This window comes from Montipora foliosa, chromosome 14, assembly GCF_036669935.1.
Source record: "Montipora foliosa isolate CH-2021 chromosome 14, ASM3666993v2, whole genome shotgun sequence".
Lineage (NCBI taxonomy): Eukaryota > Metazoa > Cnidaria > Anthozoa > Scleractinia > Acroporidae > Montipora > Montipora foliosa.
This window is the reverse complement of record NC_090882.1, coordinates 14,178,707-14,195,347: the sequence shown is the minus strand read 5'-3', so window position 1 is coordinate 14,195,347 and position 16,641 is coordinate 14,178,707. Positions and strand designations below refer to the sequence as shown.

Below are 16,641 nucleotides of genomic sequence, written 5' to 3'. Positions count from 1 at the left end.
ATCATGCTTACTCTGCCATAGGCCGAACATTACGTCGACTCCAAACAGTGCTGTAGTTCTAATGTTGATGTTAGTGCACCAATTGATTGAACAACTGTCGTGATAAGACAAACAACATATTCAAGGGAATCGTCCCGCAGTTCTAGAAGGTGAGTAGTTTATTCTGGTCATTTGCTTTCTCTAGGTCTTATATCTAAGACTGCACCAAATGGCATCATGTAATGTTTTTACCAATCAGCTAATCGTTTTGAATTATTTCTGGATACGTATCTCAACTGGGTTGTTGGTGGGCAATCTCGTCCCAAAAGTCCACTTTTCTTTAGCAGCTGCACTGCATGCGGCCACTGTCGTATGCAGAATTAATAAACACTGAAACGCACAAACAGTGATTCAATTTCCTCAAGAAATACCACTACTGCATCTACAATCAGGGCCGTAGCCAGTATGAGGCAAACCGAGGCACTTGCCTCAGTCATTTTTTTGGTGATTCTTTAAAATAAAGGGTGATTGCAGTGTTGTCTTTAAAGTGTACTCATCATAAACACCTAGAAACCCTACGTAGTGAATTTAACCATAGAGATTGCCTCAGTCATAATTTTTTTCTGGCTACGGCCCTGACAATGAAGATAAACCTGAAATTCAATGCATGGTGTAATCGAAGTGACATCCATTTTCGTGGTTCATTTCTAGCCAGTCTCTTAAATGTCAGACCACCAGATTATCGTTGTGTATTTGAATATTTTGAACAAAACTTGCCTTTAGATGAGAGGAACTGCACTGGTTGTGTTTATTTGTTTCACGAATTATCAAATCGGGAGTATTTTCATAATACCCTGCCAGATCGAAGACTGTCGTGAAAAAACTAGATACGCGGCTACGAAGTCGCATTTATTTGATAAATATAGTTGGTATTATTGAATATGAAGTGTAATTCTGAGTGGATACGCGGGTACGCGGATACGTGGATACGTGGAGTGGGCAAGTCCCTCTCTTTCTTGAGAAATGGTAAGTATATTTCTGAGTGGATACATGGATACGCAGCGAAAAAAGACCCACCATTGCTTTAGAGGGTACGTACATGTATAGTTCTTGTTTGTGGCGGACAGAAAATTGATGGGAATCTGTCACATTGAATCTATAAATTTGTTTAGGAGGTATCCTTGGTAAGAAAGGCAACCACAGCGAGAAATCCCGAATAAATTAGCTGCATGATTTAATTAAAGAACATTCGAACAAGTTTGTCTTTTCTTCACACGATCTCAGTGGAAAAAGTGTAGTTAACGGAACCGTAAAATGAAAGCTAAACTTTTACAATTGTGCTTAGGCCTAATCGGGAATAGAGTGCTATTTCGAGAAAAGTGTAGTTAACCGAACCGTAAAATGAAAGCTAGAACGAGGCAATGTTGTAGACGCCACGTTTCAAGAAATATGGGTTATTGACCAAGCGTGATGTCAAGATAGCTGGATATTGGCCAAGTTCTTTTTTTGGGTGTACCGAGCGGGCATGCAGTATAGCTCCATCTTACCCACTTGGGTAGCCAATCACAGCGCGGGATTTGGTTCATCTTGCCTGCTCATGGAGCTAGTCAAATAATAACGCGGTATAATGCGCAGTAATTTGTCATTCAGTTTTATTCTGGTATATATTCTTCACACGATCTCGAAAACAAGTGTAATTAACCGAACCGTATAATGAAAGCTAAAATTTTACAAGAGTGCTTAGGCCTAATCACTGAAACGAGCCCTCAGGCTTATTCAGGAATCGAGTGCTATTTTGAGAAAAGCGTAGTTAACTGAATTGTAAAATGACTTTTTCTCCGCTTACCGTCTTCTGACTTCAAAGTCGTCTCTTGGAAATAGATGCACTCTCTTTCAGTTTTGAAATGCGGGCATGTTAATCTTGATAATGCGTTTGGTATATCGCAGCGAAAAACATATTTCTGTGTGAGCCCTTGAAGTACCGCCGACATTGTTTTCCGGTCACACTTGGCATATTTCAATCTCGTAGCCAAGGATCCGTGACCGGTATGGACCTAGTATGTACATGTAAGACATGGAACATGTGCAAACTCAAAAAATGTAAAAGGCAGAGCTTACAAACTTAACGGAATGCTGTCAAATAACAATAAGCTTCTCGTTCACTTGATAAAATGGTTGATACTTTAATAAAATTGAAACAAATATGACAAAAAAATTCTTGCTCACTTAACAATATGTATAGGTGATCACACGATTCCAGGTGCAATTTGGTCGTCTTAGAAAAAATTTGCAAGTGCTTACTAATTCCAAATTGCACCAGAAAAATCATGTGATTACGCACGCGTATCACACAATCAGGGAAAATTTGCAGATTTGCGCCATCTAGGGCGCGCGCTTGATTTGAAAACAAAAGATTTAATGTTTATTAGCCAATCATAATCCAGAATTTCGCTGTGTAATTTGCACTGGCATTGCACTTTCTGCACTGGTGTATTACACTTTTTGCACTGTTACTGTTACACTTTAACTACACTGCTCTCAACCAAATCAGAATCTAGTAATGATTTCATGTATGTAATTAGAACAAGTTTAAAACTTTTTAAAATGGTTACAGCCCTAAAATCTGCAATAATTGCATTTTACAAGTTTGTAACTTGTTTATACTGTTAAGTAAGAAACTATTTTATTATATTTGTTTCAATTTTATTAAAGTATTAGTCATTTTAGTATGTTTGTTGAGCAACTTAGGGTCTCTCTTCTTTTCTCTCTCTCTCTCTCTCTCTCTCTCTCTCTATGTTTTTTGAGCAACCTAGGGTCTCTCTTCTCTTCCTCCACAATGGAGGCAGAGAAGAGAGACCCTGGGAATGAGGTTGGTTTTTGAGCAGTTTTAATTATTGTGTTTGTTAGCATTCCTTTAAGTTTGTTAGCTCTGCCTATCAAAAAAATTGTTTGTCTTTTGTTATGTCCGCGTATCCCTGTTCGTCATTAATGATTTGTAAGCAAGGTTTAGAGTTTGTTCGCCTCTCATTAAGTTCGGGTGCCATTAATTAACTTAGAGTTCATTTCATCAAGTTTGCGTTTGTCTGCAACTTATTAAGTTTGTAGGGTCTCTCTTCTTCCCTTCCTTTTGGTTGATGAGGTCGACTTTCAAGCTCTGACGGCTGGATACCATAAGAAGAAACTTATTTTACGTGCCAACAGACAACACTTTTTTTCTGGAATCTGCATCCTATTTATTTACAAAGGCTGTGTTTATTCAAAATGCACGTGAATTAAGTGAAATTCGGGATACTCACTCATCGTTAAACGTTAACAGCATAGCATTGGCTTTGATCAGATGGAGATGCCCACCTCTCAGTATTCATCTAAAACAAGAGAAATAAAACCTGAAGACGTCGCGTCAACCCCTTCAGTTAACAATCCACCCTTTTTTGTTTGGATCAGTTATTTATTTAAAATACGGAATAAATTCTTTTACCATTACTCGCGGCTTTGTTTGACACTTTCTGCGACTAAATAAAAAGAAATTAAAGGATTAAATTGATGATTACATAACTCCCTTGTTTCGTTATTTCTTAGTGTCCCCAAGGAAAACAAAAAACTGAAATGGCCGTGTTCCTATCCCAAACTATAATAGCAAAGAGAAAACATCACTAAAGCAAGAGAAGTACAATTACTCATTTAGAGGAATTACGAATTTATATAAGAACTTTAGAGTAACTCAAATCAACATTGTACTTGACTTCCTAGGGGGATATCACGTAAATCTAGAGAAAGACCTTACTGATCTAACTAAGAGCAAAAAATAAATTGACTTCGTAATCAAAAAATGTCAAGAATGGATTGTGTCAAACAACAACGAAATTGTTAAAGAATTCGACGGATATAAATAAGAATTGAGAAAACCTACTGCAGTATGTCCAATATGAAGGTAAATAGAAAAGCCTAGGTTATGCCCGCATTGCTGTAAATAACTCTACAAAGGAACAAATTAGTTGAGATACCATAAGAACTGCCCATCACACACCATCGCTGGACTCGTTGAGCTATACGAGCAGCTCTTACCAACGCGAGTATAAACGAGTCAGAAGACCCACACAAGCGTGGAAGGTAAGGTGAGGTGCAGATTATGTAGCAAGGCCCCAGAGACTGAGTGTGGCTCATATCTTGTCAGGATGTAGTGCGCTGGTCCAGGGCAAGTATCTCTCTAGGCACTACGCAGGTACTGTTTTACGAGCTGTTGCACGATGAGAGACTTATAGACGGGTGTGTACCACCCTGGTACACACCCGACAAGCCCAAGCCTGTGTATGAGTCAGAGAACGTTAAAGCTTATTGGGATGTCCCTATATACGCCGATCAACAAGAGGTTACATTCAATCTGAGAGCGGATGCACGTATTGTAAATCATAAGTGCAAGAGAGTTGTGACTTTGAAATGAGGTGCCCGTGGGTTAACAATAGGAAAAGAAAGGATGAAGAGAAGATTGTTAAGTACGGACCCTTTCGATGGGAACTGAGGCAGCAGTTATTTTTTATTTTTTTACTCCACGGCTCACAGGTTACGGTTTGCGCCCTGTGTAGCTTGATTAGAATGTAGCATACAGTTGAATCCTCTGCTATATAATAATAATAATAATAATAATAATAATAATAATAATAATAATAATAAGCACTCTTAAAAAAAACTGATTACAATTCAATTTTTATGGTACGTTTTGCGATTTGATTTCTTGGTAAAAAGATAGTATTACCTATCAATTATATACATAAAAAGAAATTATAAAATTGATCTTTCTGCGACCTCAATGTCCATTATTCATTTCCCTGCGAAACACCTTAATTAAAAATCTCCAAGCGACATATAGTATATAATTTCACTTTACATATCACTTCTGGAAAATAAAAAGAGTCACGAATAAAAAAAGGAAAATATATAAAATTGAGCTTTCTGCGACCTCAATGTACATATCTATGTTATTAATGCCATTTGTGATTCTTTTCAAAGTTCTTGAGCTACGTAAACATACAAGTGATGATCTGAGCAGGGAGCAGCAAGTTTTGGCCCTGATCCATGCCATTGTAGTGTGGTATTGCTCTCCTTTCTTATTAGCTATCAACTCAGCAAGCCCGCTGTGATAGACCTTGCATTCTTTACTCATTCCTCCGGTAGTTGTGAAGGCAAGGGGAGTAAAGGTTCCATGTTCTATTTCGTTCACTCTTTCAGCATATTTGCATTTCTTTTCATCCTCGTGTAGCTTGTAGATGTTAGAAAGTTCTAAATCTCTCTACGTATCTGCGTTAGGGAAACAGACCCTGACGTCAAAGAAGGCAGATCGTTGCTTTTCCCAAAATCCTCTAGCATGTATGTCAAGCCTTGCATCTGCAGCTTTATTTGCTCCTTTGTTTAGCTGTTCATTAGAGATCTCTTGAAGCAAAGGTTCGATTTCTACATCACTACAGACTGAACTCAAAAGCTCAGAATCCAAATTCCGTAATTCATCATGGCGTTGTACAATAAATCCTCCACGTTTGCAAATGATTACGTGTTCAACAGAGTACTCTTCACCACACACACATTTCGATGGAATATCGCTAAAAGTCCAGTTATAGCGTAATCGCAGAGCGTCCCTGAACTATCTCTTAAATTGAAGCCCATTTCGTTTAGTGGGATCACAGTTAACCATGTTGAAGCCCCTTTCTCAGCAGCCAAATCCAAAGCTCTAGATGATTTTTTGAGCAGAGTGTCTTTGACCTTCCGCAGCTTATCTTTGGCTGCCTGTTCTCTCTCACTACGAGCTTTTTGCTGGGCTGGTCTTACATCATTTTCTTCTGGTAGTTCACGTGATTGTGAAACAATCCTCCCAACAAGAAAGGGAGCTACCTTGATTGATGATGAGCACTCAAGGCACGCTTCAGTACACGGGTTGGTTATGACGGGGTGGAAGCGATATCATGTTACTATCGTTTGCATTGCATGCATGTTTTGTAATAGATGGAATAAATACGTCTGAGATGGCTTTCTCCAGTGGCTCTAGAAGATCTTGAATGTCCAGCGATGTTTCAATCCAAATATGTAGGCAGCATAACACGCTTGGGGCTGTGATAATGCAAATTCAGATAGCTTGGGAACTTCGCTAACCCAAGTTTCCACTTTCTCTGAGATGATGATGATGATGATGATGATGATGATGATGATGATGATGATGATGATGATAATAATAATAATGATAATAATAATAATAATAATAATAATAATAATAATAAAAAGGATGAGAGGGGTCTGCTACATGTATATGGAAGAGAGCGAGAGAGAGAGAGAGAGAGAGAGAGAGAGAGAGAGAGAGAGAGAGAGAGAGAGAGAGAGAGAGAGAGAGAGAGAGAGAGGCTAGCCGAGCGTGCAAGATGGAGTGATGCTGCCCGCTCGGGATTTCTCGCTTGGTCCCACAAGATCAAAGAACATTTTTTTGGTGTTTTAAGTCATACAATAAATCCTCGTTGTTTTTTTGCGTGTTTATGGACACGCAAAAAAGGAACTTGGCCAATATCCAGCCATCTTGACGGAACAAGCTTGGTCAATAATACTACAAATATATGTTACGTACAAATTTAAGACAATCTGAAAAAGCTACTGTAGTTATTATTTACATTGTGACTACTATAAGTAAGAAACTCAGTAGTGATTAATCGGACCTAATTAATTACGAAAGGAGCAGCGTTTTTTATCGAAGGTAATGCTCTTGATTTCTGATTTATTAATTACTCAGCGGTTCTAAGTGTTTCTTGCAGCATGTTCCAGTGTTTGCTGGCAGAGTAGCAAAACGAGTGCAAGCCATGTTTGGTCGATTTCACTCTAGGGATGCTAAGGCAGCGTATGCCACGCAGTTTCATAAGAGGAGATCAATAGCTCGTTAATTTATCAAGGGGCTAGACTGCGAAAAGATCGATGGATTAAGATTAACATGTCGTGTATTCTACGATTGTGTAGACTAGGCCGATTAATTGTTGGTTTTCACTCACGTGATCAACAGCCATGTTTTTCAACGAAAACAATAGAAAACGTTTGCATAGTAATAGAGTTAAATTCCCGGAGGATTTGGTCGGGGGTCCAACATGGCCGCCGGTTCTTTGTGTAAGGCCCCAACATGGCGGCCGTGACGTCATTTGAAAACCGATAATATTTTCTAAACGTGTATCGTAGCAATCATGATAGTCACTAAAACTGAATAAAACGTAAGCATCTCGAAAAGGCTAATTGGATCTTTGTAATCTGCATTCAAATTTCTCCAAACCAGAGTAGCGTCAAGATATGCCCTTAATTTACGGATTGACCATGAGATCTTTTTAAGTATGTCGACACTATACCAGATATCTCTTGCGCCGAAAGAAAAAAGGAAATTGGATAGGGCTTTTGTTTACAAACAAAACCTTTTCGGGCCGCTTCAGCTGAAAATGAATCGTCATCATGAACGGAGAGGTTTTAGTGTTGTAAGCGAGGCAAAAGTCGGCGACACAGAGATAGTAATGGAACTCATTCCCTCTGTACCTTTGAAAAAAATCCGTTTCAGACATCAAAGCTTTGAAAATTAATAACTTGTTCGCTTCTCAAGCGAAAAAATAGTGAGGAAATAATATTTTCAGTCTTTCCCCGTAAGAGAAGAATGAAATGATATCCGCTTATTGTATTTATTCATTTATCTTTTATTTAGATCCTTTGTGGAAATGCTTTATTAGCACCAATTCGTGATGTCCTTGCACCCTTATCGTGACGAGGAGTTAAATCATTTCAAGTGTTTGTCCCTGGTTTTAAATGAATTCCCAAAGGCTTTACGTCAGACTTTTAAGACGATGTGGGACAGCACTATTGGGCATCGCCCTGGCTTTCAGCTTTGGGATGACTCCACTGCTGTGAGAAATCTCTTTGTATCTACAGAGGGAGGTACAACTAAAGTTCCTACCCACCAGTCGTATAATGAATGGGATTGCACCGCCTTATTCCAAGCTACCATCTTTGCAAAGTCTTTCAGTATTCATTCCAAAACCCTCGCTGATTTCTATGTAAAGCCCTGTGCTGTTCCTTATGGAAGTTTCCATGGATCTGTGTTGAGTCCAGTAGGAGATAATGACGAAACCTTTGCACTGGCTATTGATCAGCTTCGGCGCTTGAGGAATGCAGTTTGTCACTCTTCTCGCTTAGAGATGGACAAAGCAACATTTCACCGTAACATTCAATACGCTAAAGAAGCGTTCAAAGCTCTGGGAATTTCAACTGCATCGATTGATGCAATTGGAAGTTTGACTGCATCTGACTTTCCAACAACAAAAGTACGTTTGTTGGAACAGCATGTAAGGGAAGAGAATCAAGCATACATAACATGTTTAGAGAGTAGAAATGCAGATTTCGAAGAGATAAGGGATTTCTTAACAGGCATAAAACAGAACGTGGAGATCCTCGCTGCTAACAAAGACGAGGTCACTAGGTTGGAACAAATGATAGACGACTGGAAAACAGAGCAAAGGGAATGCAATCTGGCAGGCGAAAAGGTTTCTACAAGGGTAGCGGAGGATATGATTTCAGCTGTGGAAAACTTGAGGATGCAACTGGAACGGAATAAAGGTAAAAATAGGACTTAACTGTTTTTAAGCCTCTTTTTACAACAGCAGGAGATAGCAATAGGCGTGACATGCAAAACACACTGTCAATAAAACAGTAACAGTAACAGTAATTCAATTGACAAACCTGAGGTCGACTGTGCGCTCATTTTACTCCCCCCTCTCCGTCAGTGCTCCGTTTTACGGGTATTTAAAGCTACTTAGCCACACGGAAAGGAAACTGAGAAGTCGAAACAATGATGCGAGATCCGAGAATCGAACTCAGGACCTCTTGCACCAAGGCCGTGCACTAACCGACTGTGCCATCCTTGTTAGTCACATAAAATAAACGAAACTCTTAGTTATTAAATTTGTCCCGCAGCTAAGCTAATGAGAGCCATAGGTTTATTTCTGAGATGGCGTCACAAACTAATTTTCTTTCCTTATTATAACTAGATAATTTATGAAGTGAAGAGAAATTTGTTCAGTGACGTAATCTCAGGAACGTTGCCAATATTCCATAGGGTCTGTATTTGGTTTAAACGACTACAAAGCATTGAAAAAGAAACGGGAAATATGTCTACTGTGGGTGACAATTTATCCTGATTACGAGTAACACTTCAGATTATATGCACGAAGTTTAGATACTGTTTGGTTTTAATTCTTGATATCTTCTCTTCAGTTTATAAAGTCTCAATGAGACAAAGGATATCCAAAAAAATAGGCAATGTCTACTATGTGTTTTACTTTTACATTACAAAGACATCAAGCCAACACTCCCAAGATCTTGTCTTCCTTCAATGGTTCCAAACTTTACTGGCCGAAAGAGTGAATGCCAAGAGATCGTGGACATCGTGAGTTCCGACCACACTCGGATCGTGACGATCTGGGGCTCACCTGGATTCGGAAAGACATCGGTTGGAATAGCGGTGGGCCACCAACTACAATCTCAAGGCTTTCCTGTTTATTTCCTTTCATTACGAGGACTTCAGACAAAGGCAGATCTAACATCGAAGCTTTTCAGCCTTGTAAGGCAACCGACCACTTCGATTCAGAGATCAATCCCTCAGCTTCTGTCCTTTGAAGATGATCTAATTGAGACCCTCGGCAACATTTCAGATTCCCTCGTATTTATTCTTGATAATGTAGATGATCTACTAGAGAGTGGCATTCCAAAAGTAAAAGAAGACGTCCTGCAACTATTTGAAGAAATTCTTGCGCGAAATGAGAAGATAACTCTGGTGGTGACCACACGAGAATCATTTGAGTTTATGAACTTGAATTTCCAAGGTCACAGATCAATAAGAATAAGGCCACTGGATGACACCTCATCTCATACTCTAGTTCTTGAATTAGTGCCAAATGCTAGTCCGGATGACTGCGCAAGAATTGCTCAAATATGTGGGTGTGTGCCTCTTGCAATGAGGTTAATGTGCTCTTTAGTTTGTGAAGATGATGTTCATCCAAGTCAGTGTTTGATTGAGTTCATTGAGTCCGCAACAGAAAGTATCGTCGACATCTTGGACAATCCAGATTATCCGTCTAATCAAAGGTTACAGTTCCTATATGAATCGTCCTTCCTCAGACTTTCCCCAGCAGAAAAAGAAGCATTTGTGTCTTTGTCTGTTCTTCCGGGATGTTTTACCATGGATCTCGCCTCAGCTGTAATGAATATTACGGGGGAGATTGAGGCTAAGAAAATGTTGCAAAGACTCCGAAGAAAATCCCTTCTCGATTCAAACTCCCAGCCTGGAACATTCACAATGCACAAGCTCCTTCAATCATTTGCTAGGGAAGCGGGAGAACAGCGACTGGAAGAAATAGTGGCAAATGCAAAGTGCCGCTTCCATGCGCATTACATTTCTCGTTTCGAGAAATTGAATGATGAGTTTCTAAATGGTTATTCCACGGATGCATTCATCGCATTCTATGAGGAAAAGCAGCATTTTATGGAAAGCCTAGAAGACGGTTGCACAGATTCCAGGATAGCCGAGAATGTTGTTAAAGTTTTGATAAAAGCGGAATTGTTTCTAGATTCGTTGTTTTGGTGTTATAGTGAAGCACACAATTTTAATAATATCTACGATTTGGCATTAAAGGCAGCCAATGCTCTGGGAAGTGCGCATTACCAGAGATGTTTACTAACTTCCAAAGCGTTTGGTGAAATTACTTGGGGAGCAAAAGGAAGTGCAATACAACTTCTCAAGATGGCTTATGAAATCCAGTCGAAATCTCATCCAGTTTCTGATGATGAAAGGAGTAAATACTTGTGTTATTTTGGCATCTGTAAGCTTGTTATCGGCGAGGTTGAGAGCGGGATACAGAGCCTGCAAGAGGCTCTTCTTTTAATGTGTGGAACTGACGAGCACAGAATTTTAAGGCTCATTGTTTGCCAAGTCATTGCTGTCTATTATCACTTCTTAAACGACCCATCTACCTCAAATTACTACTATAACAAAGCTTGCAAGGAATGCAGTTCCACCGCAGACGAGCAACTGATTGTTATTCCACCTCAGGGATGCAAAGGAAAAGAACCAAACAATAGCAAAAAGCTTCAAATAAACACTTGTAACTTGGGTAATTGGCCAATGCAATTCCTTGTTATATTTCACGTCAGGGAAGCAGCAAAGAATTTCTTCGACACTGACACCATGCAATTTGTAATCAACCCTGCCCTTCAAATATTAAATGATCTCAAAATTAATTCAAAAACCCCTTTTCATTTGTTTCATTTCTGCCGTAATGTTGTCGCACTTCTGAGGTCAACATTCACCGAAGAAGGTATTCTTGGATCAGGTTTCGAAGAATTCGTCGCGCGTCACCAAGCAACACTCGGGCAATTTAAATATAGCTCTTCAGCCCCAAAGGAGAACGAAGATTCAACCAGTTGTTCTCAACAATGCAATCAGCCTCTCGCAGCGTTTTACCTACAACTCGGTGATTTGCACCACAGCAAGAAGAACTACTCAAAGGCTCTTTATTTCAAAAAGTTTGCACTTGATATCCAAATAAGAAGAAATAGACAAGATACAAAAGAATTCTTAGCTCATAGCTACTATTCACTCGGGGTGACACAGAATTCATTAGGTGACTTTACCTCTGCTCTGCAGTCTGCCCAACGGGCATTAGATGTGCGGATAAAGCTGTTCGGAGAGGATCATGCAAGCACAGCTGATAGTTACCATTCACTCGGGGCGACACAACATTCATTAGGTGATTTTACCTCTGCTGTGCAGTCTGCCCAACGGGCATTAGATGTGCGGATAAAGCTCTTTGGAGAGGATCATGCAAGCACAGCTGATAGTTACCATTCACTCGGGGTGACACAGCATTCATTAGGTGATTTTACCTCTGCTGTGCAGTCTTTTCAACGGGCATTAGATGTGCGGATAAAGCTATTCGGAGAAGATCATGCAAGCACAGCTGATAGTTACAATTCACTCGGCGTGACACAGCATTCATTAGGTGATTTTACCTCTGCGCTGCAGTCTTCCCAACGGGCATTGAATGTGCGGATAAAACTCTTGGGAGAAGATCATGGAAGCACAGCTTATAGTTACTGTGAACTCGGGGTGACACAGCATTCATTAGGTGATTTTACCTCTGCTCTGCAGTCTGCCCAACAGGCATTAGATGTGCGGATAAAGCTCTTCGGCGAAGATCATGCAAGCACAGCTGATAGTTACTGTGAAGTCGGGGTGACACAGCATTCATTAGGTGATTTTACCTCTGCTCTGCAGTCTTTTCAACGGGCATTAGATGTGCGGATAAAGCTGTTCGGAGAAGATCATGCAAGCACAGCTGATAGTTACCATTTACTCGGGGTGACACAGCATTCATTATGTGATTTTACCTCTGCTCTGCAGTCAAAGCGACGGGCATTAAATGTGCGGATAAAGCTCTTCCGAGAAGATCATGCAAGCACAGCTGATAGTTACCATTCACTCGGGGCAACACAGCATTCATTAGGTGATTTTACCTCTGCTCTGCAGTCTTTTCAACGGGCATTAGATGTGCGGATAAAGCTCTTCGGAGAAGATTATGCAAGCACAGCTGATAGTTACCATTCACTCGGGGTGACACAGCATTCATTAGGTGATTTTACCTCTGCTCTGCAGTCTAACCAGCGGGCATTAGATGTACGGATAAAGCTGTTCGGAGAAGATCATGCAAGCACAGCTGATAGTTACCATTTACTCGGGGTGACACAGCATTCATTATGTGATTTTACCTCTGCTCTGCAGTCAAAGCGACGGGCATTAAATGTGCGGATAAAGCTCTTCGGAGAACATCATGCAAGCACAGCAGATAGTTACCATTCACTCGGGGTAACACAGCATTCATTAGGTGATTTTACCTCTGCTCTGCAGTCTTTTCAACGGGCATTAAATGTGCGGATAAAGCTCTTCGGAGAAGATTATGCAAGCACAGCTGATAGTTACCATTCACTCGGGGTGACACAGCATTCATTATGTGATTTTACCTCTGCTCTGCAGTCTTCCCAACGGGCATTAAATGTGCGGATAAAGCTGTTCGGAGAAGATCATGCAAGCACAGCTGATAGTTACTGTGAACTCGGGGTGACACAGCATTCATTATGTGATTTTACCTCTGCTCTGCAGTCTGCCCAACGGGCATTAGATGTGCGGATAAAGCTGTTGGGAGAAGATCATGTAAGCACAGCTGATAGTTACCATTTACTCGGGGTGACACAGCATTCATTATGTGATTTTACCTCTGCTCTGCAGTCAAAGCGACGGGCATTAGATGTGCGGATAAAGCTCTTCGGTGAAGATCATGTAAGCACAACTGATAGTTACCATTCACTCGGGGTGACACAGCATTCATTAGGTGATTTTACCTCTGCTCTGCAGTCAAAGCGACGGGCATTAGATGTGCGGATAAAGTTGTTCGGAGAAGATCATGCAAGCACAGCTGATAGTTACCATTCACTCGGGGTGACGCAGCATTCATTATGCGATTTTACCTCTGCTCTGCATTCAAAGCGACGGGCATTAGATGTGCGGATAAAGTTGTTCGGAGAAGATCATGCAAGCACAGCTGATAGTTACCATTCACTCGGGGTGACGCAGCATTCATTATGTGATTTTACCTCTGCTCTGCAGTCTTCCCAACGGGCATTAAATGTGCGGATAAAGCTCTTCGGAGAAGATCATGCAAGCACAGCTGATAGTTACTGTGAAGTCGGGGTGACACAGCATTCATTATGTGATTTTACCTCTGCTCTGCAGTCAAAGCGACGGGCATTAGATGTGCGGATAAAGCTGTTCGGAGAAGATCATGCAAGCACAGCTGATAGTTACCATTCACTCGGGGTGACACAGCATTTATTAGGTGATTTTACCTCTGCTCTGCAGTCTTCCCAACGGACATTAGAGGTGCGGATAAAGTTGTTGGGAGAAGATCATGGAAGCACAGCTGATAGTTACCATTTACTCGGGGTGACACAGCATTCATTATGTGATTTTACCTCTGCTCTGCAGTCAAAGCGACGGGCGTTAGATGTGCGGATAAAGCTGTTCGGAGAAGATCATTCAAGCACAGCTGATAGTTACCATTCAGTCGGGGTAACACAGCATTCATTTGGTGATTTTACTTCTGCTCTGCAGTCTTTTCAACGGGCATTAGATGTGCGGATAAAGCTCTTCGGAGAAGATCATGCAAGCACAGCTGATAGTTACCATTCACTCGGGGTGACACAGCATTTATTAGGTGATTTTACCTCTGCTCTGCAGTCTTCCCAACGGGCATTAAATGTGCGGATAAAGCTGTTCGGAGAAGATCATGCAAGCACAGCTGATAGTTACTGTGAACTCGGGGTGGCACAGCATTCATTATGTGATTTTACCTCTGCTCTGCAGTCTGCCCAACGGGCATTAGATGTGCGGATAAAGCTGTTCGGAGAGGATCATGCTAGCACAGCTGTTAGTTTTCATTTACTCGGGGTGACACAGCATTCATTATGTGATTTTACCTCTGCTCTGCAGTCAAAGCGACGGGCATTAGATGTGCGGATAAAGTTGTTCGGAGAAGATCATGCAAGCACAGCTGATAGTTACCATTCTCTCGGGGTGACACAGCATTGCTTAAGTTGTTTACCCGTTGTCTGCAGTCAAAGAGACAGGCATAAATCTTTTCCGGGAAAATCATGCAAGCAGAGCTGGTAGTTATCATTTACTCGGGATGGCGCAGCATTCGTTTAGTAATTTTAACTCTGCTCTGCAGTCTGCCCAACTGGCATTAGATGTGCAGATCAAACTGTTCGGAGACGATCATGGAAGCACAGCTGATAGCCTAGTTACCATTTACTCTGGGTGACACAGCATTTGTTAAGTGATTTACCTCTGCTCTGAAGTCAACGCTGCGGGCACTAGATGTTAGGTGTTTGGAGAAAGCTGTTTTGTGAAAATGACCTTAGCACTGCTTAACGCTACAAGTTTTTTTAGGACCGCAGTGCATGCGTTCTATGATTTCACTTTTGGCTTGTATCCAATTAATCAGACTTCTTGTAATATATAGGGAAAACGGTTTGAAGTAGATCTAAACTGTGGCTATGGTTAAAATTTTACTCACACAATAGATGAGCCACGTGATCACACTTGTTTTTCGCATTACCACATTTTTTTGTTCTTTAAAGGAAACGGTGCATTTTTATAATTATTCCGAATGTAATTTACGCAAAATGGAGTAGAGAAATTAGATAACCAATATGCATTTTTTAAGCATAAACTCGTTTTTATGAATGGCTAGCTCTTATTTGTTGTTAAAGGTGTAGTAAGTAAGGGGCTGATTACTTGAGCCGGGCCAGCCCGGTCAGCCGGGCTGGTCAGGTTTCCCGGGACGAGTTTCAGCCCGGTATTACATGAGATGAGCCAGCCCGGCTTGGACTAAATTTAGAATAAGTCATGTGAAAAAAGATAGCAGCAACAACAAGAAGTCGAGAGACGTTTGTCTCGCTAAATTGTTATTAAAATTCACCGTTCTACAATGTAAAGAAGCCTTATGGTTTTCTATCTAATTTATCCTTTATTTAAAAATTAAAAAACGATTATTCCGTGGGCCATTTTGCTCTCAAGTGGAGTAATGTGGTTAGAAATTGCTGGCCCGGCTAACCTTCTTCCCCGGTCAACGCGATTACATGGAAAAATATGTCAGCCCGGTTAGCCGGGATCCCGGCATTACAATGCCGGGATCTCGGCTAACCGGGCTGACATATTTTTCCATGTAATCGCAAACTTGATTTTTGGTGTATTTCTGAGACGTGCCGGGATCTCAGCTAAACGAGCGAGCCCGGCTCATGTAATCGGCCCCTAAGAAACCTAACCACGGGAGGAAGGCTTATTTTAACTTTGGCGAAGATTCCTCATGGGATTTAGGAATATATTGATCAGTGGAGATTTCGCGGGTTGCGTTGGATATATTCTTCAATCACTGCAGCGAGCTTTTGATATTCAGAGAAAACGGTTTGAAGAAGATCCAGAGAAACACCAATAGTCTATTATGCAGCATAATTCAGTCTGCATATATTGCAATCGGTGGTAAATTTTACGATTCCGCAAGTGCTAGTCATGCCAGATGACATTCCTCAAACTCGTGCCCCATGTTAGAGAGTTGTCTTGTGGCATGACTTTGAGCTTGCAACGTGCGAGGGAATGGATTGTATGTTAGTGACCTGTTCCTCGGGGATTTGCGCTTAATTTTCCTTTGCCACGCTTGAGAGTTCTTGCATAATTACATTCTCTCAGTCCTCCACTGTTAATATAAAAGAAAATACTTTAATGAAAGCCATCAATCGTAAGCGTGAAATTTTACCGCTGGAGAGTAAAGAAACGACGACCGCTGCTACACCTGCGGCATGCATTTTGGTACATATTTTTGTGGTACTCTGTATAACGACTGCGTGAAATCACCAAATTTCAGGTTTTTAACGAAAACGTGAGCTTTCAAATGTGAACCTTCCCTTCTCTATTTTACTCTGAAACCGCTCATACTCAATTTATTTCTATGATACTTCGTTCTCTCTTTGTGCGAAGCGAACGAGATGAACAGA

At 40.9% G+C, this 16,641-nt stretch overlaps 1 protein-coding gene across 1 annotated transcript in view; it reads left to right on the top strand.

Annotated features, from left to right (window-relative positions):
• Positions 1 to 15,563, top strand: part of LOC137985228 (uncharacterized) — a 16,195-nt gene extending 632 nt beyond the window's left edge. The window contains exons 2-4 of the mRNA XM_068832779.1: positions 22 to 149; positions 7,688 to 8,595; positions 9,333 to 15,563. Coding sequence (XP_068688880.1) covers positions 7,725 to 8,595; positions 9,333 to 14,758 — 6,297 coding nt within the window. The 5' untranslated portion in view covers positions 22 to 149; positions 7,688 to 7,724 and the 3' untranslated portion in view covers positions 14,759 to 15,563. The remainder of the gene's footprint in view (positions 1 to 21; positions 150 to 7,687; positions 8,596 to 9,332) is intronic.
• Positions 15,564 to 16,641: the final 1,078 nt, after the last annotated feature.